The sequence below is a fragment of the Drosophila serrata genome, unplaced genomic scaffold (assembly GCF_035046125.1).
Source record: "Drosophila serrata isolate PLE 108 unplaced genomic scaffold, ASM3504612v1 contig_272, whole genome shotgun sequence".
Lineage (NCBI taxonomy): Eukaryota > Metazoa > Arthropoda > Insecta > Diptera > Drosophilidae > Drosophila > Drosophila serrata.
This window is the reverse complement of record NW_028257170.1, coordinates 5,046,708-5,068,302: the sequence shown is the minus strand read 5'-3', so window position 1 is coordinate 5,068,302 and position 21,595 is coordinate 5,046,708. Positions and strand designations below refer to the sequence as shown.

At 44.6% G+C, this 21,595-nt stretch overlaps 10 protein-coding genes across 13 annotated transcripts; 7 read left to right on the top strand and 3 right to left on the bottom strand.

The window, feature by feature from the left end:
* The first annotated feature begins 887 nt into the window (after positions 1–887).
* Positions 888–1,954, top strand: LOC110177536 (uncharacterized). The gene has a single exon (XM_020944304.2). It carries the CDS (start codon positions 922–924, stop codon positions 1,738–1,740), a length of 819 nt encoding a protein of 272 aa, XP_020799963.2. The 5' UTR covers positions 888–921; the 3' UTR covers positions 1,741–1,954.
* Positions 1,955–2,924: 970 nt separating this feature from the next.
* LOC110177537 (uncharacterized) lies at positions 2,925–3,830 on the bottom strand. The gene has a single exon (XM_020944305.2). It carries the CDS (start codon positions 3,784–3,786, stop codon positions 3,028–3,030), a length of 759 nt encoding a protein of 252 aa, XP_020799964.2. The 5' UTR covers positions 3,787–3,830; the 3' UTR covers positions 2,925–3,027.
* A 1,491-nt stretch (positions 3,831–5,321) lies between these two features.
* LOC110177533 (uncharacterized) lies at positions 5,322–5,831 on the top strand. The gene has a single exon (XM_020944302.2). The coding sequence runs from the start codon at positions 5,322–5,324 to the stop codon at positions 5,829–5,831; it is 510 nt and encodes a 169-aa protein (XP_020799961.2).
* A 1,670-nt stretch (positions 5,832–7,501) lies between these two features.
* LOC110177514 (uncharacterized) lies at positions 7,502–8,455 on the top strand. The gene has a single exon (XM_020944270.2). The coding sequence runs from the start codon at positions 7,692–7,694 to the stop codon at positions 8,340–8,342; it is 651 nt and encodes a 216-aa protein (XP_020799929.2). The 5' UTR covers positions 7,502–7,691; the 3' UTR covers positions 8,343–8,455.
* LOC110177534 (uncharacterized) lies at positions 7,600–10,322 on the bottom strand. Its single transcript, XM_086834425.1, has one exon. It carries the CDS (start codon positions 10,069–10,071, stop codon positions 9,457–9,459), a length of 615 nt encoding a protein of 204 aa, XP_086690551.1. The 5' UTR covers positions 10,072–10,322; the 3' UTR covers positions 7,600–9,456.
* Positions 10,323–10,598: 276 nt separating this feature from the next.
* LOC110177538 (uncharacterized) lies at positions 10,599–11,620 on the top strand. The gene has a single exon (XM_020944306.2). It carries the CDS (start codon positions 10,976–10,978, stop codon positions 11,486–11,488), a length of 513 nt encoding a protein of 170 aa, XP_020799965.1. The 5' UTR covers positions 10,599–10,975; the 3' UTR covers positions 11,489–11,620.
* A 2,253-nt stretch (positions 11,621–13,873) lies between these two features.
* LOC110177506 (uncharacterized) lies at positions 13,874–14,826 on the top strand. Its single transcript, XM_020944260.2, has one exon. The coding sequence runs from the start codon at positions 13,976–13,978 to the stop codon at positions 14,591–14,593; it is 618 nt and encodes a 205-aa protein (XP_020799919.2). The 5' UTR covers positions 13,874–13,975; the 3' UTR covers positions 14,594–14,826.
* LOC110177505 (uncharacterized) lies at positions 14,745–15,853 on the top strand. Its single transcript, XM_020944258.2, has one exon. It carries the CDS (start codon positions 15,011–15,013, stop codon positions 15,734–15,736), a length of 726 nt encoding a protein of 241 aa, XP_020799917.2. The 5' UTR covers positions 14,745–15,010; the 3' UTR covers positions 15,737–15,853.
* Polr2H (DNA-directed RNA polymerases I, II, and III subunit Rpb8) lies at positions 15,795–16,722 on the bottom strand. Its single transcript, XM_020944261.2, has 2 exons — positions 16,371–16,722; positions 15,795–16,310 (listed from the first exon to the last, which is right to left on the bottom strand). The coding sequence occupies exon 2, from the start codon at positions 16,302–16,304 to the stop codon at positions 15,855–15,857; it is 450 nt and encodes a 149-aa protein (XP_020799920.1). The 5' UTR covers positions 16,305–16,310; positions 16,371–16,722; the 3' UTR covers positions 15,795–15,854.
* Positions 16,723–16,801: 79 nt separating this feature from the next.
* Positions 16,802–21,166, top strand: LOC110177525 (uncharacterized). 4 transcript variants are annotated; one of them, XM_086834424.1, is made up of 5 exons: positions 16,825–17,014; positions 17,082–17,178; positions 18,827–19,394; positions 19,469–19,864; positions 19,931–21,166. In XM_086834424.1, exons 3-5 carry the CDS (start codon positions 19,323–19,325, stop codon positions 20,525–20,527), a joined length of 1,065 nt encoding a protein of 354 aa, XP_086690550.1. In that variant the 5' UTR covers positions 16,825–17,014; positions 17,082–17,178; positions 18,827–19,322; the 3' UTR covers positions 20,528–21,166. The 4 variants fall into 4 exon arrangements, with proteins under 4 accessions (XP_020799943.1, XP_086690549.1, XP_086690550.1 ...); XM_020944283.2 differs by having other exon boundaries at positions 16,831–17,014; positions 18,616–19,394; XM_020944284.2 differs by lacking the exon at positions 17,082–17,178 and having other exon boundaries at positions 16,802–17,014; positions 18,616–19,394.
* The last annotated feature ends 429 nt before the right edge of the window (positions 21,167–21,595 follow it).

Genomic DNA, 21,595 nt, shown 5'->3' with positions numbered 1-21,595 from the left:
TTTAAATTTGATAATTTAAATTTGAAGAGACAATATATTATTGTATACATTACAAAAGTCATAAATACTCCTAAATTAATGTAATATAAATAAGAATTCTTAACAAAATAAACTTAATCGACACTGTGTTTCATATTTAGTTTTGAAAGTCCTTCAGTCTGTAATGAAAGTAATTCAATCTTAAGCCTCAAATATTTTACTTTGGTTAATTTTTCATGATTAAATATTTAAAACTTGATACAAAATATATAACCTGAAATCCTTTCTTGAAAATGTTTGATAGATATTCTTATATGTATTCTATATATATTATAATCTTTATTCTATTCTTCAGTGACATTTATTCGTATACCCTAATAAAAACCATTGTAATTTCTTTATTTATTTCCTTAAACTCTTGTTTTTTCTGTAAAAACCAAAGTGTTACTATTATTTTAGCCCAGATCGTACCCCAAGTATGTGTGGCGGAGGTGAAGACGAAAATGTAAAGTGACTTTTTGGGGTTGCCACTCTGGCCATCGTTGCGGTCAATGGGGGCTGGCCGTGTGGGGCTTAAGGTGTAACGACCCAGGCCTTTCTGGCCGCCTTCAATGCCGCAACACACACTCACAGCCACACTCAACACCCACATACACACACACACACACAACACCCTCCCACAGACACAGGCAGGCAAACACACTGAGAGAGACAGAAAGAGAGAGAGTAACTTTGGAGGAATTACATTTCCGGTTTGGTCCGTTTGCGGAAGTTTCGCGTCAAATTAAATGCTCAGGGCTAAAATTATGACAGCTCCCGAATCGGAATGGGATAGGAATGGGAATGAGAACCGGGGGGAGAACCTACGTACCATCTACTCGTATAAATACGCCCCGTCTGGAATTGATTGCCATCAAATCGTCAGAAAATTGACCAGCGAACATGTTAAAGGGACTCGTAGTACTCGTGCTGTGCCTTTTTGCGGTCCAGGCCGCTGTTATCCGTAACGAGGGGAATCCGGTTCTAGATCCCCTGCTGCTGCCAGAAGCCACCACCGATGCGGTTATCCTGGATCAGCAGGAGGAGGGCGTCACCACCGAGGAGTCGACCACTTTGGCTGGCCCCGCTCTGAGTCGCGACGAAGAGGCCAGCATACTGATTGATCCCGCACCGGGAACCTTGCAGGAGGATGAGCCATCCACTGTCCAGAAGTCCGGGAAACTGCTGCTGCTTAGCACATCGCCTAAGAGACACCATGAAATTGAGCGGGAGCTGGAGGAGCAGGACGAGGAGGAGGACCAAGCTGGGGCTGAGCCAACCACAACTGTGCAGCCCAAGGATAATGAGCAGGAGCAACAGAAAGAGAAGGAGGACAAAGAGGAGGAGGCAACCACAGAAAGCAGCACCACTCCGGCCTCAACCAGGCTGTTTGCCATCGATGCCACGCCAGCGGAAAAGGACTCTCCGTCACCCAATGTCGCCATATCCCTTTCCCAGGACAATGCCACCATTTCGATAGCTGAGGAGCCGCAGGTGCCCAGTGACAATAATGCCGCAGTGGAGCTGGCCCTCGTAGAGCCGGAGGCAGAGTACGTCCTGCTGGATGACGGCGAGGTCCATGATGAGCTGGACCTACAGCTGGGTAGCTTCACGCACATCGACAGCGATGTCCGCTTGCAGCCGGTAGTGCACTCCGTGGAAATCGTGCCCACCAGCCTCGATGATCCTTTGATTGTCAATTACGTGCACAATTTGCGATGACTCGGCCCGGCAAGGGAGACCTAGACGTGGGCGTGGTCGGGTGAATCAATTAACCCAACGTGATTGTCCTCCGCAGACTCTGTTAAAGTTTGTTTTCAACTCTCGTTAATGTCCTTTGTTGCTTCTTGACTACGAATACTTTTGAAAGGGCTTTTAAAGGAGACCTTTTTACGAATAAAATAAATGCTGAAATATATATTTTAAACGAAATAAATTACAAGGAATTTTATTTAAATATGTAATGCTAAATTTATTACATTTATATTATTTTAAATCATTTTCCCTACACTAAATTAAGCTTAGAAATTAGGAAAACAATGAAATGGCATTTACCTATCCAATAAACTCAGCAAAAGCTTCAATTGCTTACCTTAATATTTTGTAAAATTGGTTTAGACAAGAGCAAATCGGTTCATAAATAAGGCACTTTGTATGTGCGTTTATGGATGCTGTCTCTGCCCCTCTCTGAACCCACGAAATTCTCAAATAAAATATTCAGAAATATTGCCATAAATGTCTGCCACGAGAACGAGAACAGCACTCCGCTCCCGCTCAACAAGTACTTCTCGTTGAAACGCAGGTTCAATGGTCTCCGGCGGATTCGCATCAACATCCATATCCACATCCGCCACTCCCTAACATCCTAACCTCGCCGCTGCCGACAATGAAAGCACTCGCACTCGCACTCACATACTCGTTATTCAATTTGAATCCGCCAGGATGAGAGGGTGACAGCAGAGGAGGCAGCAATGGAGACATGGCAGCTCTAGCTCCAAAGTCGCCTCACGTCTTTCCTCATGCCACGCACGTCCCACGGTTAAAACTTTGCACATCCGCACGTCAAATTTAATACGGATGCCGGGAAGTAGAACTCTCGAACTCAAGCTGGAACTCCACTCCCCGAAAGCTTCACAGTCGCAATTCGATAGAAAAGTGTTTCTTGCTCCGCCTTCTTTGAAAACAACAAGACCAACATTTAACAAAACATTCAATGACGTTAGACAAACAAAGTTTGAGACGTGCCAGAACTTCCGGTCGATGGAAATGATAAGACTGATGACGTTATAATTTGTATATCTATAAAAAACTTGTCAAGAATCTTTTCTTTTACAGGAAGAGGATTGTCCTTTATGTCAGTAAGGATGAGAGAGTTCAGGAAAGGTATATAAACTACAATTAATGTATATATTTAAGGTAAATAACAATTTATTTTCTCACATAAAAAAAGCAACTATAAATACTGAACTGTTAACAGGACTTAAAATACCAGGATTCCCTTGGAAATCCTCACCAGCGCTGCTCCACATGTGTGGTGTACACGAATCCTCTTTGCCTTGGTGCCTGCAACAGTGGCTGCGAACGCAGAGGAATGGCCACAGGAATGGAGGATGGAGCTCTGGCCACCACAACCGCAGGGCCCAGATTGGCGGTGAACACCACACTCTCCGCATCGGGTTCATCCGTGGATCCTGGCTGAGGCGTGGGCTTCAGGGGATCGGTGCTGACCCCGCACACGGGATGATCCGCATTGCTGTCAGTAGAGTTGGTTTTTAGGGAATCTGCGATCGGCTGCTGCTGCTCTGGATCCTGCTCAGTGGGCAGTCGGAAAGCTCGACTTGGACGATAGCCAGCTGGAGGATAGGGAGCCTTCTCGAAGGCACGTCCCGAACGTAACTCAAAAGCCGGTGAAGGAGTTGTGGTGGTGTCGAGGGAATCCCAGTTGGTGGTGGTGCTCAAGTCCGATTCCGTGGTGCTGGTGGAGAGATCATCTGCTGGCAGTTCCGTGGTGGTGGTTAGCTGATCGGATCCCAAGCCTGAAGCCTCTACGGGCACTTCCTGCACTTCAACTTCAACCTCTCCCGGCAGCCAGAAGGAGCGACCTTGTGGGCGGTAACCAGCGGCGGGATAGGGAGCTGACTTGACCTCTGGCGCTGTTTGGTCCTCCTGCACACTGACCGCGTAACGATTAATCCGGATCTGTCTTCCCTCGATCCGGTCGAGATTTAATGCCCAAAGGCAAAGGATAATTGGTGCGAGCCACTTCATTATGAACTCGATTCGATCTCGGTCCGTATTTAGATCCAACTGATTCCAGCTGCCAATGGAGCCGGGTTTATATACAACATTCTCGAAGAAACGAGAGTCGTCCCGGGGGGAAATATAGACATGAAGCTTCTATATCGACATCGATTAGGCGCACATTTAATGATTTATTTTGCATTGTTTTTCGTTTGCTTCTGGTCTCCGCCACGTCCGCCGGCGACTCATCCGCCACATCCCTCACATTACAGTGGCTTCCCAACCTCCCAAGTGTCCGATGTACGATGTCCGGTGTCCGGTGTCCACGTCCACGTCCGATTCGCCATGTTCTATGAAAATTAAATGCGTTTCCTACGTGAGCCGCAATCCAATATCCGACCAATTGAAAGCGAAATCGAAAACGAAGACAACAGGCGACGGCGACAAATGTTGTTGTCAATTGCATTATGCTGGGATTGTCAGCTTTGAGCGTTAGAATTTTTGATTAAACGCTTATAATCGATATTTATGCGATCAACGATTTGTCGTTGAGGTGAGCCCCAAGGTCGGAACAAGTGACTGGGCCTAAAACTCCCCCCAAACAATTGCCTCATGTCACGTCCTGTCCTCTCATTAAGTGCTGTGAACTGACGATGATATAATATCATTTATTATCAGATGACAGATGTTGGTTAGGGTAAGGAAGGTGCTAACAAGATTTATATAGTAGCTTTAAGAGTTTTTGAGGTTGAAAACTTGAAACTTTTGATTGTAACAATCGTAATACTAAGCTTAAGTAAGATGTATTTCCAGCTCTCTTGGAACAACACTCATTAATGCATATTTAAAATGAGTTATATATATTTAATTATCTTTATCTGGGTTTTTTTTTATATATAAAACACAATAAGCTACTACCTTTGGTGTGTTTTTTATGTCCATGCTGTTTGTAAATATTATAAGTACTTTCTCATATCTTCCTTCTTAATTTAATATTAATATTATTCTGAACAATTAAACCCTTTTAAAGTGCAAAATAATATAACATTTACACATTCCTGAAACGCCACCGTCGGGAGTCAAATGGATTTCCCCCAATTCCACATGGATATCCTTAAACTTCACCCAGTATTTATGGGACAGCCATTAATTCCACCTCCTCCTGCCACTTTAAGAGCATTTTAATGTTGATCGATTGGCCCGAATCGAGGTGGAACACACGCTCCGATTTTGGACTGATTAATGGCGGAACTATAAATATTGGCTCGTCCAGACCTCGGACCTCTGCATCTGCTACTTCTTTCTGGTCACGTCGTGGCCGCATAAAGACGCCGCAGACACCGCCGATCATGGAGACTATGGCCTATGGATTATAGAATATAGTTGTGTGCCGACGTCAGAGCGTAGGTCCAAAAAAGGATGCCGATGCCTATGCTGCTGGGTCCATGCGCCGCACACTAAACAGGTGGCCCCGCCAAAGTCCTACCTATAAAAGCCCACCGGGAAGTCCATCGAATCATCAGTCGGTGGTTCAGTCTATCCCAAGTGAGACACATCCCATAATGGCCAAGTTCCAAGTAGTCCTTCTGGTGGCAGCTCTCAGCCTTTTGGCTGTTTCCGAAGCCCAGCAACAGCGTCAGCGGTACTCCCAGCGTTTGAGCCGCGGTCGCTCCAGGTATTTCGCCCGCCAAGAAGCTGCTCCTGGTTCCGCAGATGGTGGTGATGTGGATGCCGTGACCCCATATCCCTCGGCGGATGAACTGAAGCCAGAAGTTCCCTTCGATGAGGCAGCTAACGCGGCTGTTGAACCCACGCCGGATGCCGTCTATGGACCCCCAGATGCTGCGCCCAATGCCGTTCCCGATGAGGTATATGGACCCCCGGATGTGACCGGAAACGATCTGCCACCCGCAGTTGATATTCCTGCAGAGCAGCAGGCCCGCCTGGTGGCTGCCAGGAGAGCGGCTAACTACAGGAGGAACGCCAAGCAAGTGGCCTATCGTCGTCCTGTCTCCGGAGCAGCTCGTCCCGCCAAGCTGACTGCTGTCCGCTCCAATGTGCGACGTTTCTAGATGAAATAAACCCTTTTGCCTGCTCTGAGGTAAGTCGTTTTGTTTTAAACAAATAATTCATCTAGGTTTAAGTTAAATTAAACCCTAATGCATATGGGTTTTTATTAAATTTAACTTGTAAATAGTTAAAAAAGTAAGAGAATTATTTTCTATTTTAGATGACTTCCTTCACCTCAGTGTATGAGCCAGCTGCCTGTACGGAATTCCCGAAACCCAGAACACAGAAACCAGAACCCCAAAACCCATGACGATCCCATTGAGCCATGATGACGACACAGATACACGCATAAACACACACCTTTCTCACACACACATGCGAAATACACCCGATTGTAAGCAGAAAATGCAAATAAATAAAATATGTTTGGGTAAACATAGCCAGAACATTCTCTTTTCTGCCAGACATTCCAATGATTCACTTCACTTTGCTGCTGTAGACTCGCCCAAAAGAGAATAACAACAAAATTGCTTTGCCAAAATGCGATCATTAAGGGTTAAGATATACTTATGCTTTGTGGTGGAATGGGTTAATTGGAGGAGTGGTGGCGGAATGGAGGCGGGACAACCGGTTTTGAGGAAGACGCACGCGTCACAATGCGATGACGAACCTCGCTTCGCGGCGAAAAATAATTGCAGCAGCTCTGGGATTGCCCCAACCGCAATGAAAAACAAGAAAGCACCAAATTTCCAAGAGATCAACGAATGTGAATTACCCTCGAATGCGTGAGATATTATTGAATATGGTTTACATTATCTTCATATTTATTTGTATTTAATTAAATTTAATTTAATCAGGTTCATTAAGTTATGAAGGCTTGATGTTACATCCCCTTTGCGGTTTATAGTTTAAAGTTTTTCCCAAGATTGATAATTAATCATGTCAAATCAATCTTTATTGAATAATATAATTTATTACTTTATTAGAATTTCTGAAGCCTTAGAGGGCATTTTTTTATATGCTTCATATGGCTTTCAATTTAAATTAAATATAAATAACTGTAGAACCTATAAATCTTTAAAAAAGTAACCTTTTTTTATTTAAGATATTTGGGTGACAGATCAAATACTTTGAATGTTAATTAATACTTAATCTAAATAAATTTAAATTTTAAACCTAATGGTGTTATCTGAAGTATTTAAGTTCAAGTTAAACTTCTTCTTAACTTTAACTTCAAGAAGTTTTTAAGCAGCTTAAAAATATATTCAATCTCTCCTTAAGCCAAAATTATACTACCTTCAATAAGGGCAACCAAACCACTTAACAAATTCATTTGAACTATACCGAATAAGTAAATATTAACACTAATTAGTAAGCAATAAAGAAGCAATAGTGGAAAGTGACAAGGAAAACAGATGGACTTAAGCGACATTATTGGAAGAGCTAATACCCTTAAATAAGTGTTTAATTATCCCACAAAATAATACCAAAACAGTTGTCTTTAAGCGACATTCTTGTAAGAGCTAATACCTTTATAATTATCCCACAAAACAATAGCATTTCTGAGTGAGTAAGAACAAATAAGGAAATTGAAACAATACTTAGTACCATGACTCTACAGATTTCTGACAAAAACACAGAGAGAAGGTGAAAGGAGAGTGAGTGAGTGAGTCTATATTATAGGGAGATCCCAATCGTTTGATAAGCCGCAGCTCAAGACTCACTTGGACTTGTTTTGGTAGCCGGAGTTACTCTCTAAACTGACTCAACTCAAAGTGAGGCTGCGAGAGCCGATGCTTATTTAAATAATCTTGCCAGCCGTCTCCGCTCAGTTGACGGAGCAGAGGAGACCAGTTAACATCGCCATTCAAGATCGCGAGGGAGATTTGTGTTTACTCAAAAGTGAAATTCACATCGCTAACATGCTGAAACTTCTCTGTGCCGTGGCTATCATCGCGATGACTCTGTTGGAAAGGGTCCAGGCTCAACGACCCTCCTTTGCAGGAGTGAGACCTCCAGGCGGACTCAATCAGAAGGACAAGTATCATGCTACCCAGAATACAGCGGTGGAGAATATTACCGGAGTGGACATTGCCACCAGATTCGGAGAGCCTTCTAGTTCACAGCAGCCAGCCCTGGTCAATCTGCCGTTCGGAGCAGCTCAGCGACCACCCATGGGAGTACCTCTGGTATTGCCCACCAGTGGCTTCGAATCAAACCCTAGCCAGGCAGCTCCCTCAGCCACACCCGATGTGGCCAACCGTTTTGGAGCACCAGAATCCAGTTCGATTGTGCCATCAGCGATACCGGCAACTAGTCCCACCTTTACTGCCAACATTCCCGCTGCCAGTTCCCCATCAGTTCCAGTCAGCACAACTGGGAGTCCCCAGATTCCCAGCAGACTGCCCGTCGATGCCCACGGAGATCAGGAATGGGTGAATCATCTAAGTTCCCTGCCCGTGGAGAATCAGCCCTTCTGGTTCGTCAACTACCAGGCCATCGAGGCTCATCGGAATAGCTCCAGACCCAATGTGGGCGCCTTGGAGACGCGGGGATCTTTCTTTCGCGGCTAAGAACTTGAATGGGAATTCTCGGAAATCCCCACGCTGAGGCGAATCTCTAGACCTATGTATGTCTCAACCCTAATGTACAGCTTTAATTTATTTAAATACTTTATTTTTGGAAACGAGCGGTGTGTTTTTCATGGTCTGAGATAACCTTTGTCTCGGGGAAATCCACTCAAAATTGATAAGCCTGAATAATCTGCTTATGTTTCTCTTGGTGCTTTAAGTGAGAACGTGATTAACGATTCCCAACAGAGACTTCGAGCGCAACCAATTAAGCTGTCCATTTCAGTTAGTTAATTGAGAGAGAATTTATTGAAAGCTTCGTGATTATTGTTATGAAAATAAGCTAAATTCGCCATTTGAATTGCAAAGTGGTGGCCATAAATTTACCTAATTATATTCGATTCTTTTTTTTTAAGGGTAATAAAGCTAGAAGGGGAATAGTTGGCACCTTTTAACATACGAACTGGGCACTTATGGAGAACTGTCGGAGCATTCAACAGCTTAGCAAAACATTTAAAAGAGAGAGAGCCCTTTCAATAGCCACTTGGGCTTAAAATAAAATAAAGCATTAAAAATGCATTGGAAAAAGGGAAACAAAGTTGCACAAAAGACCATAAAATGCCGGGCAAAATGTGCACTAAGACGAGGCGAACAAGAAGCCCTTCAAACGCTGCCAGAGCCATTTACATGCGACAAGGGACAAGGATACTATGCATACGAGCGGCAAGGGATCCGGAGTAGGGAGTTGGCGGCTCCACAAAAGGGTCCTGTGCTAAGCTATTGTTAAAGGCCAATGATTCGCAATAAGTTGGTGGTGAATGGAAAACTCTTGGCCTCTTGGGAAAACGATGAAAACACCACAAGTTGTGGAACATTGTGGCAAATTGATTTCAATGCATTTTTAAGCGAGAGAAATAACTATTATTCTACTAAATTTGTCATTTTACTTTTTATATACAAATATTTCGGTAATTAAATGCTTTCAAGTTCAACCCTCTAATTATCAACAAATTTAAGATAAATACAAGTGTTTCCATCAACAAATATATATATATTTCATACAAGAAAAACAAGTTCTAGACGATCAGTGTAACAATTGGCATATTTTGGCTATAGTTTACCAGCCCAACTGCTGGGGAGCTGCGGTGTAGGCAAGGTAATAGGGCTGCTGACCAGCACCCACGTAGTAGAACTGTGGAACTGCAGCTGGAACGGCAGCCACAGGAGAAACTGGTGCAACTGCAGCCACAGGAGCCACTGGAGCCACTGCCTCATCCACGGGCAGCTCCTCCAGACGAGCGATGCGCTGACGCTGACGTTTGGGCTTGGCCAGCTGCAACTTGGCCAGTCTCTGGCGGCTGCGCAGGCGGGCAAGGGTGGAGCCGGGCGTGGTCACTTCCAGGGAGCTCTCCTCGGTGTCCACCTCCTCGGCCTCGGGACTGGGCTCAAAGTTGTCCACTGGTGGCTCCTGCTCCGCAGGCAATGCTGCCTGAACATCCACATCGGAGTCCTCAGGGGGTCCATACACGAGAGCGGGCTCCTCAGCCGCCGGCTTCAGTTCCGCCGCCGAGGGATAGGGCGTCGGTGCCACCTGCTGCCGGGCAAAGGTCACCGGACGCAGACGCAGGCGTCCAAGATGCACATTCCTTCGGAGTGGTGCCTCAGCCGTACAACTAACGGCCCAGATGGCCAGCAGAAGAGACAGGGATGCGAGGAGCTGATGACGTGCCATGATCGTGTGACTTGTAGTGCTGCTTTGTTGTCTGTCGTATATGGAGCTTTAACTTTTATACCCGCCGCCACTGGTGGTGGCCCTGCTGATCGGATAACGCGGTGGTCAGCGATTCTAGACCGAGACCCAGTGACGCCTTGCATTTTAAGCAGAGCGCCATCGCCAGCGATTTGAAAGCCAGCTATGCGTATGTCAAGCAGGCGCCGCACAGTGGAGTGGAATTTAAAGTGCTATCAAAACTCTAGCATTTGTTGGTCGTTCAAGTGCGTATTTGGGTGGACCTTAAATCTATTTGCTACCTATCAAGCCTAAGGTGGCAAATTAATTTGAATTTTGATGTTTAACTATATAGTGTAAAAATATTACTCATACGCAGTGGGGCCTTGGCTTATTTATTTCTTTTGCAGTAATCTTCAAATGTGTTAAAAACCTAAGAAATTGACAGCTGCTGGACTTCCTGCTCATGATATCTAAAACCCAATTCCTTGAGAAAGCTACAAGGGTATACATGGCGTATGAGTAATATTTTTACATTATTTTTTAATTTAACGTTTTTGTACATCTTTTTGCATTACTTAAATGGGATATGATAAGAGTTTAAAGATTTACAATTAAAATATTGTTAGAATTTACCAAATTTCATCCCCATAAAACCTAATGCTGGTCCACCCCATTGCTCATACGCCGTGGGGCCAAGTTAAGTGTCAAAGTTAAGTACCCGTGGCTTATAATTAACGACCAATGGTTATGGCTTAGACATGGGCCCTTGACTAAATATTGTCACGTCGCCGAAAAGGGTGTCCCTCGATGTGCCAAATATGAGTGGCCAAAAAATTCGGTGTATATAAGCCCGGTGGCTGCCAGTGATTGACAACATTCTAAGACAACTCAACATTAGCTCAACATGGCCTACAAGTTCACCTGCTCTGTGCTCCTGATCGCTGCCTTCGCCGGCGTTTCCCTTGCTGAACCAGCCCGATTCCGCAGTCGATCCTCCCGCTTCCAGTTTGCCCGTCAGGAGCAAGCTCCTGTGGATGCAGCTGCTCCGGCCGATCCTGCCGTGGACATAGCTCCCACTCCGGCCTCGGCTCCATACCCCCCAGCAGGAGTTACACCTGAGGTGCCCTTCGACCTGCCCACGGAGACGGAGGCTCAGCCAGACCTGACCTACGGACCTCCAGCGGAGCCAGACAATACCTATGGACCACCTGCCGAGCCGGATAACACCTATGGCCCACCGGCTGATTCTGTTGCAGTGGACCAGGCTCCCGTTGAAGACAACCCCGCCGCGGAGCCCATTCCGGCCAGTCTGATCCAGCCACGTAATGGACGCCTGCGCAGTCGTCGCCCCGTTCCGGAGAAGCTCCGTTCTGCCCAGATTATTCGCTCCAGACCTGTGTTGGTTTATACCATTTAAGATGGGTTTATTTTAAGGCTATTAGGAGTTGCTTATGATGCGAATTGATTCGAGCCCTTAAGATACTTCAATTTTCTTGTTGCTAAATAAATAACATCTTTATTGTTGAATATTTTAAATCAAAGATTCAAATTATGTAGTTTTATTTTACTTAATATTTTAGAATTCCTTCACACAGCTATTCGATATCAAATATGTCATGATGAAGTTCATTGTCGTTCGAAATGTAAATAGGACTTAATTCTTATATTAACATACATATATCACTCGTTTAGAAGGATTTTTCTCAAAAAGAAAGCCCTTCTTATACCCATGAAGGCTATTTTAGTCAGAAGCTTTTTATTTGCATAAAAAGCCGAGTCGATATAGCCATGCCGTAAATTTTGATGCTATGTGAATGAAACTTTGCAGTTAGGAATGTTAGGAACAGAACGGATCAAACAACTATATCATAATGTTGCAATAGACCGATGGACAAATATATATTATATTTATTCTAAGCCACTTTAAATTATTTTATAATTTCAGTTTAAATTGTATTAAAATCGAACGAATTTATATATAGCTGCAATAGAAACGATCGTTAAATGTATACAAAAATTCACAATTATGAGTGTAAAACTATAAATTTAATTTGAACCGGTTAATATAATTTAATTACTTCGTAATTTTCTAATATAAATATATATAAATATGTATTATGTGTATATATCATATTTATATGTATATTGAATTAATTATTACTGATCGAATTGCAATTTTGGCTCGCCTCAATAATAATAATTGTAATGGCAGTGAGTAGCTTCCTCCCTCTCCCTTTCTCTGTCTCTCTTTCTCTCTCTCTCTCCCTCTTGGTATGCTTTCACTCCATCTCTGCTGCCTATCTCTACAGATAGCTCTTACTCTCTCGCTCTCGCTTTCTCTGCTCTCTGCTCGGGGAGTATAAATAGAGGCGCTGCTTTCGCCCCGGCCTCAGTCTGTCCGTGGGGTACGTGGTGTTAACATCTGCAGTGAAAGTGATAGTGAGTGCCCTTCGACCTTCGAAGTATACCTGAACAATGATGTACATCCGCATAACTAGGAAGAGGCTCACTTCGATGATATGATCCAAGGCCTAATTGAAGTCACTAAGAATATAGCTCTACACTGGAAGGAATAAAGCAAAGATGGGAAAGGATAGCCGGTAAGTCGTAACCATGATTATTATAATATGTATATTGATGCTATAGAGGGATCAGGCATAGGTCTACTTATCCATTTATTTTCCAACTAATTTTTTTATTGCCTTGAAGCCCATTGCTTAATTAATAGTGATTATAATATATAAATTATATATATATATATTATATTATAATATATAAATATAAATATAAATAATAGTGATTATAATATAACTTAACTATAAATTATTCACGAATATTGATTTCTTAGCCTTCCGATAGTTTTTAAACGGAACCTGACTTTGCTACTTTAATCAGCCCCATATATCATATATATTATTGATCAGCATGAACAGCGGAATCAATCTAGTTATGCCCGGGAAAAAATTAATTTTCGAAATTTTGTTCCAATTTCAAAATTTTATAAGGGGTTACATCGTTAAAATTGTCGAAATTTGACAAAATTTAAATGTTGTAAAAACTGAGTATGCAGTTTTGTTAACGCTATAAAAAAAATAGAACAGAAAAGCTATCCGAGTTAAAATTAATGAAGTTTTGGCCAACATATGCAATTTTAAAAACTTTGAATTACTGAAAAAAAGCTTTCCAAATTTAGATCAATTTTACATTCAGAACCATGACCAAATTGGCTACTGCAAGGGATCCTAGAAGTTAGCTTCCTTTTTTGTTTAGAATATAGTCTGACATAAAAAAAAAAGACAAAATAAAATTAAAGTTCACTTATTAACCTAGGAATTATTGAAAATATAATTCAAGCCATTGACATATTAATATTTCAGTGGACCTTGTGACAAACTACTTGTATGAATATGTATGCCCATGACTGGGGACTGGCACTGAGTCGTGCCCATTAGCCGTCATTCTCAGTGGACATTTGCTTCGTCTATTTCGCTTCTCATGAATTCAAAATTCATCAAACGACAAAATTATGAACAGCCAAGAACCCGAAATCAAAAGCCCAATAATACAAACAAAATCAAATGTGCAGAGCGACCCCAGAGACCGAAGCGTTAAGAGTGTTAATGAATGGATCCCATGGGGGTCTCCGAGAAAAGGGAAGGGGAAGCTTATGCGAACTGATAGCATTGGCATTATAATTTCGAAAAAGGGTCACGTATCGGGTATTAAGCTGAAGCAGCGCATCGCCGCCGATCGGCGCAACATAATCAAAGTTTTACCGGGAACGGGAGCTTGAAAACTGAAAGTGACGAGCATAAATTATATCAGAACTCGATCCGGCAGCTGGGCACTATAAAAAAGCCGGGTCGCATGGCGAAATCAGAACAGAAGCTCTTCAGCCGTTAAAATGATTAAAACCAGCTCTGCAACAGCTTTAATTCTTGTCCTGAGCCTGGCGGCCCTAAGCACAGCGGAGCCACTGCGCCGCAGATTCCTAGCCCGCCAGGTGGAAGCCCCAGCCAGTCCAGCACCCACGGGTTACCCAGAGGCAGGAGTCACGCCCAGCGTTCCCTTCGATCTGCCCAGCTCTACGGCTAAGCCTGAGAATACTTATCTGCCGCCAGATAACACCTACGGACCCCCGGATAACACCTATGGACCCCCAGACAATACCTATGGCCCACCGGACAACACCTATGGACCACCAGAGGCCGATTTTGTGCCTGTTCCAGAGCCAGAGCCTGAGGCACAGCCCGAGAATCCCATCGAGACCGATGATATCCCAGCCGCTGAGGATGAACCCGTAGATGGTGTGACTAAGCTGCAGCCCTCGGACGAGGACGCAGAGCTGGATGAGCCGCAGCTGGAGGTGACTGAGGATGGCACTGTTATTGTTTTGGCCACTAGTCTTGACCGGCCACAGCCCCCGGTTGAACAATCTGCCCGGTTTTACCAGCGATTCCCCCAAGGTCGTCGTCGCCAGCTGCCCGTTCCCCAGCGACTGATCCTTCGTCGCAGTTGGTAGACTTAAATAAATCTTTTTAATTAGTATGTAATGGGTACATAAAGAAGGCCTTCAAATTAAATTCATAATTCAAATTAAATGCAGCTCAAGAACTCTGCTGAAAGTTAAAAAGACACTTCCGGTTATCCCTGATTGCAGCCATTAAAACTTTTAAAAATGTCCCAATTTATTAACAAATATTTGGTGTTTATAAAATTTGTGCCACCGAAGTATACAAACCTTTTTATAACATCTATGAGTTACACCTGTTTTAGTCATCACAGCAATGGGCACGTAACTTTCGGGCCTGCCGTATAAGTCATCGGCCTCGGCGGTACTTTGGGCCCATTGATTGGGCAGTTCCCAAGGCCACCTTCAGTGGGTATTTATAGGCGCCACTGGGCCACGACATGCAGCAGTTCACTCTGGGACAGCAAAATGTTTGGGTATCTAACTGGTTCTCTGGTCACCGTCGCCCTTTGCGGGATTATTTGCCTGAATGGAAGTGAAGGCGCACAACTACGATTCCCGGGACCAGCCAGGGGTAGATCCTTGCCGTTAATTCTGCAGCGACAGGAGCAGGCGCCGTATCCACCAGCTGGCCTGGTGCCCGACCCACCATTCGAGCTGCCTACAGAGGAGGCCGCGGAGTTTCCGCAACCAGAGGAGACATATGGTCCTCCAGCGGATACCTATGGACCTCCACCAGTCGTAGAGGAGCCCGCTGATGTCTATGGACCTCCAGATCAGGTTTATGGACCTCCTGATCAGACCTATGGTCCACCAGATCAGACATACGGGCCCCCCGATCAGCCTGCCAACGATGACAATGCCAACAGCCAGCCCCAAAGCGCAGCTATCTTTGATTTGGCCAGTCTGCCGCTGCCTCCGCAGGCTCAGTATGTTTTACCACTGCTTAGTCGCTTCACTGCCTTCCGGCCGCAGCGTCCAGCTCTCTTGACACCCCCGCGCCGTCCCGCCAAGCTCACTGCTCGTCCTCAGCCCAAACCAGCCAAGATTGTGAACGCAATTAACAAGGGTAATGCTGTCTTCCAAGCGACGTCGCTGGGCTTGCCCTTTGTGGAGCGGCGCATTCCCTTCCGCCCGCAGCCATCTCGTTTGGTAGTGAATGCTCCTCTGCGTAGGCGCCCTGCCAGGCACTAGACCACATATCATTCACCACTCTGACACGGAGCAGAGTGACCCAATGTTACACATATACTGTAAATAAAGTTGTTGTTTATGTCTAATTTGCGAACAGAAATAAGTAGATAGGGAAAATTCAGAAAGCCAGCCGCTTCATCAGCAGGTACATGTGCTGATCGACCTCGAACCCGTGCAGGTTATTGGCATCTCCTTGGAGTCGCATCAGCAGGCCACCGAAGGAGACGTAGGCAGAAAGCCGGGATGCCTCGTTGTGCGCCTCGTCGCCCTCGATTCGGTAGATCTTGCCGTACATTACATACTCGAAGCTGTCCGCCCGCGTGCCTTCGTGCTCCATGGGATTGTACTCGCCACTGTCTGGACAGCCGTCCTCGCGAAGCGTCGTGGCCAGCACTAGGCGGAACTTGTCGCCGAGCTCCATGGGATACAGCCACGAGTTGATGTCTAGGATGAGGTCCATTTTGAAAGACTCGGATTCACAGTGAAGGCGGGAAACTCGGTCGAACTTCTTGCCCTCCGGATCCATGTCCTTTACATTGAATATATCCTCGAAGAGTACGCCAGCCATGGTTAGCTACATCAAGTAATATTTGATGGTTACAATTCAGCGGAGCGCCCGGTTTTCCTTACTTACCTTGTGTCGGGTTTGGGCTTAATATGTACAAAGTCTTGTGTATGCTGAGGTAGCGCGGTTTTTCGTGAAACACCAAACTTATTAATAAGTTGTTTTAAAGCGTAAAATATTGACAAATTCGTCGTTAACTTGTGTTTTCCATTTGTTTAATTTCACTTGCGCGTGTTTTTAATGCAGTGTTGCCGTATCTCGCCAGCGGCTTTCGGGGCTGCCACATTTTTACAAAGGCAGTGTTGAAAAATGGTCGCTCTTAGCTAAAGTCGTGATTTACAATATTGTGTCATTTAAAATTATTTAGAAAATATACATTAAAATTATTTAATTGGCGACATACAAATTTGTAATATCACCTCGTATTATGACTTTTGTCTTATTAGATTACCATTTCTACAAAAATTTATTCAATCACGTTCTCACCTCATTTCGTGCCAAAAAAGAACTTGCGATGTGACCGTGCTGCAGTGCTCGCACATCTCTAAGATTAAGAACAACAACGAAAAAACTTATTTATGTTGCTTGATAAAATATAAACATTTGTCGAAACAGTAGAGCAACGTGATTTTCAGGATACTTCTCCGAAGACCCCGCAGGATGGAAAAACCATGGAAAACCTGGACGAACTGTTAGCTGGTAGAGTGCAAAAAGTATGTACATACAGCGAGGGGGCGTAGAAATTATAAACAAATGAGCCAAATACATTGCTGGGCGCAGAATGTGAGCAGCCAATTCAAGGTGTGTCCGATGCGGGGGTGACGAGTCTAATACCTGCGGATCGAAGGTCATAGCGTGTCCTGCGATGGCTGCGAGGGTAAGTCCGTGGACAATTGGTTGTTTTTCGGTGATGGGTACGGCGGAGGAGGAGCTCCTGCCGAGTGCAAGTAGTATTTGCATCTGTTTGTATGTATAGATCGATGTTGATTAATTCGGTAGCGGTGCTGGTTTTAATTACTAACAAATCCCCTCAGCGGCGGTGGTGGTGTGACCCTCAAAACTGTAGACTCGTCAAGTTTTGTATGCGAAATACAAAAGACTTCAACGGCAGCAATCCCCCTGAACCCTTCAGCGAACCTCCACCCCGTGCAACCCATTACCTCCCCCCGCTTCTATTTAGCATTACAAAACTGCTGTTATGTATTCACTTCTTTATTTTCGCTTTTAGTGTGCGATTTTCGCTGTCGTTCGTGCTTTTTTCCCCGTTCTCTTTCAGTTTCAATTTCCAGCTCTGGATTCTAGCTTTAATTCGCTTTTTCAACAGTTTGGTTGGGCCGAGCCGAGGGTTTTGTGTGTTGTTTTCAAGTGAGCTGAGTTTCGGTTTTCCGCTTCTGCGGGTGCGGGTGCGGCTCTAATGAACCATTAACCCTGCGACAGGCCAGGGAGGGGGGTGGGCAACGCCGATCCGGAGGGTTCCCAATCTGTTTGCCAGATGTTCATCGCCGTCGCCGTCGTCGTCGTCGTCCAGGGTCATCGTCTCGCCGCCTTCTAGCTGCATTTTCATTTCCTTTGTGTGCTCGCTCGCTTTCATTGGAAACTCCGATTCCAGCGGGAACAGACCACTTCGTTGCCCGGCTAAATATATCGTATCTATAGCTTCTAGTCTCCGGTATCTCTACCCGAGTGTTTGTGCGGTGTGTTTCTTATCGTACAGTCTGTCTGCTTATCAGTTATTGCCTTCCGTGGGATCTTATCAGCTGCTAGTTCCGTCCCACTCCAGCACAAACGAAAGATTGAGAAAACAAACTGGAAAAACGCAGTCAGCTTGCGTTCACTGGAAATGCCAAATGATAGCGTGATCAAATTCTAAGCAAAATCCAACAAGTTAGCCTCCTACACTGCAATTAAAATTGATCATGAAATAGATAAATAAATACTTTTAATTTCCATAAAAAGTTCTGTGAAATCCTTGATAAAATTTAAAATTAAATAGTTATTATTCAAGTGTTGACAATATTAATCATTATAAATGTATGTATAACCCCACCTTCGATATAACAAAAGTCTATATTTAAATAATAGACCATTTTGGGGTATATTTTCTCCGTGCATATGTAGTCTCTTATCACTGTTGACACAGCTGGAGGCTCTGTTCTGTTTTCAACTTTTTCTTCTGCGTCTGTTTCGGCTTCACCTACTGTCACTACACATTTCTGTCTGTGTTTTTGATTGTCTCTCTGTGCGTCCGCTCCGCTCCGGAACGTGGCGGAGCATTGCGAGCGGAGTAAAATAACAGTTCTTAACTTTTTTGCAGCCCATCTAAACTAATCCAAACCAAAGGTGAATGGGAACTATCCTTTAAGTGTAGAAAAGCATGAACCAAAAACAAAATTACGTAGAACATTAACCCTAAAAGTAAAGAACCAGCTGGTGCCGGTGTCCCCCAAGGAGAGGTCCCCAAAAAATAACAAAAACAATTACATCAAGTAATAAAAAATAAAAAACGAAAACGAAATGGTACGCAGTCGTCGCAGCTTGTCCAAGGAGGATGCCGTATCCCTGCTCACGGACAGTGGCATCTCGCTATCCTCACCTCCAGCGGCCAGGGATTCCTCACCTACGCCTATCACACCCACAGGCATAAAGAGGCGGAAGAGCAGCTTGGCCAGTCTGCGAGATGTGTGCACCGAGGATGATGAAGATGCTGCTGATCAGGATTCTAAGGACGCCGACTATGTGCAGCCACCACCGAAAAAGTCCCCACGCAAAGTCGAAACCGGAAAGCGAAAGCACCACATTTGCAGCCACTGCTCCAAAGAGTTTGGCGGCAAGACAGACTTGCAGCGCCACATACTCATCCATTCGGATGAACGGCCACACAAGTGCAAGGACTGCGGGAAAAGTTATCGCCAGGCGGTGAACCTTAAAAACCACATCACCACCGCCCACGAGCACCGAAAGCAATTCTCCTGCTCACAGTGTCCCAAGTCGTTTGCCCTTAAGGAGCGCCTGCGCTTGCACATGCGACTCCACTCCGGCGAGAAGCCGTATCCGTGCGCCCTGTGCGACAAGAAATTCGCCAGAGGAGGTCAGGTGAGTGAAGGCTTTTAAATGAAAACTTACAAATAATTTATACACAATCTAATATATTATCATTTTCTTAACAGCTCCAGCAGCACATGGTGTCGCATCACAAGACCAGCATTCAGCAATTCAATTGTACCAAGTGCTCGGCCAGCTTTTCGACAAACGCCAACCTTCGGGTTCACATGCAACGCCACGAACAGGGCATGGAACACCGATGCAAAATCTGTGAGAGCCAGTTTGCCAACGAACTTGCTCTCCGAGCACATATCAACCAGGAGCACCACAAACTGACGCAGGTCGAGTGCGAAATCTGTCACAAAACCATAGAGCCGGACGAAGATCTGGCCACGCACATGCAAAAGCATGCCGCAGTGAAGACGCATGTCTGCGAGGTGTGCAACTCGTACTTTACCCAGAAGAGTCAGTACAATGTCCACATGCGTATGCATACGGGCGAGCGGCCCTACCAGTGTCGGGTGAGTTGAAAAGGCAGTTATCCTATTCCTCAGAATATTTATAGAGTTTATATATTTCTCGGACAGATCTGTCATCAGACCTTTGCCCATTCCAGTGTACTGAAGCTGCACATTCGCAAGCATACGGGCGAGAAACCCTTCCGCTGCCAGCTGTGCGAGGATGAGGTGGCCTTCTCCCAACTGGCGCATCTAAAGAACCACATGAAGAAGATACACAAGCAGCAGAAGCCGTACATGTGCGAGGGATGCCACGAGTTCTTCAAGGTCAAGGTGGAGCTGCAGGCGCATTCGGAGCAGTGTGCCAAGTGTCCCGCGGGCGGAGACGAGGCTACTGATAGCCAATCCGTGGATGCGGTGATCCTCTCCACGATGCGTTTCAATATCGCTGTGGTGCTAAAGAAGATTAGCTCTGCGCAGAAGCTACGCCAGTTGGGCTACGAGAAACGTCTCATAGACAATGTTATCATTGCATCTTTAAAGCTGGCCCAACGGCCCACGCATGATGACGTCAAACTGACGCCACTTGCCAGGCTCCGTTTAAATGTGGAGGAGTTCCTCAAGTGGATTGTGCCGGCACCCACGATGAATAAATTTAGCGAGGAGCTGCTGTCCATCGACACCATTCTCGACAAGATTGCCACCATGTATATGAAACAGAAGTAGAAGTCAGAAAGTTGCTAGCCAACGGAAAATGCAATTGTGCCATAGAAGGAGGATTTGTAGAACTAGTTCTTGCCATTTAGCTTAGTTTTTAGTTCAACCCAAAATGTCGTAGAACGAAAACCGACCAAATAATTTATCCCAAAGATATTTACCTTGTAGTACTGATTCAAACTTAGTTCCAATTTCGCTGCTACCAAAAAGAAAGTTATTTTGAAAAATATATTTCTATTTAGTTTTTAAGGAGTATATAGATTTAAGCCCCTCTTTCGATGCAATAATTTATGTAATAATTATCTTAAAATCTGATCGTACTGATCCCTCATATATTTTATACATATAAGTTTTATTTTAGTCTTGCCAGAGCAGAAGATAACAGCTCAAGTACAATTCAATATTTTGTGGCCATGCAAATAACGAGTAAGCTTAATGCATTTAGTTCGCTTCGCTATTTGTCCTTCCCAACCTTTTAGGTTAACTTTAAAAAGTGTACAAGCAAATATATAAAGAATGCAAATCCAAAGTGTACAACCGAATAAATGAAATGCAAATCAAAATCAAAGCAAGTCAACTAAGTGAATAAATTAACAGTTGTTTTATAAGTATCGAAATCTAATTAAACCTTTTGATGATGCAAGCAAACTTTTGATATTTATTTATGTTTTTGCAATGAATTTTATCAATCAATTGGTGGCATTCGTTTCGAGCTCTTTGAGTCTCTGACCCTGAAGGCGGAAGGCTGTGCAGAAGAATCTCATGCGATGTCCGACTTGGACACTGCATTCCATATTTGAATCCAACCTAACAAAGGCTCATCGTGCCACACACACACACGATCACACACCCAGACACACCCAAGCGGGATGGCATCTAACCACATAAACAGTTAGGTACAAGTGTGCCCCATGGGTCCCTGCCCGATGGCCATAAATGGTCTGGGTTTGTGCACAAATTTATAAGCCACTTACATTAAGGCGGCAAATATTTTTTATGGCAAACAGCGAGCGCAGCGCATGCGCAGCTTTGGCATCCGCAGGCACCTGCCCGCTGCCACTGCCACCACCCGCCCCA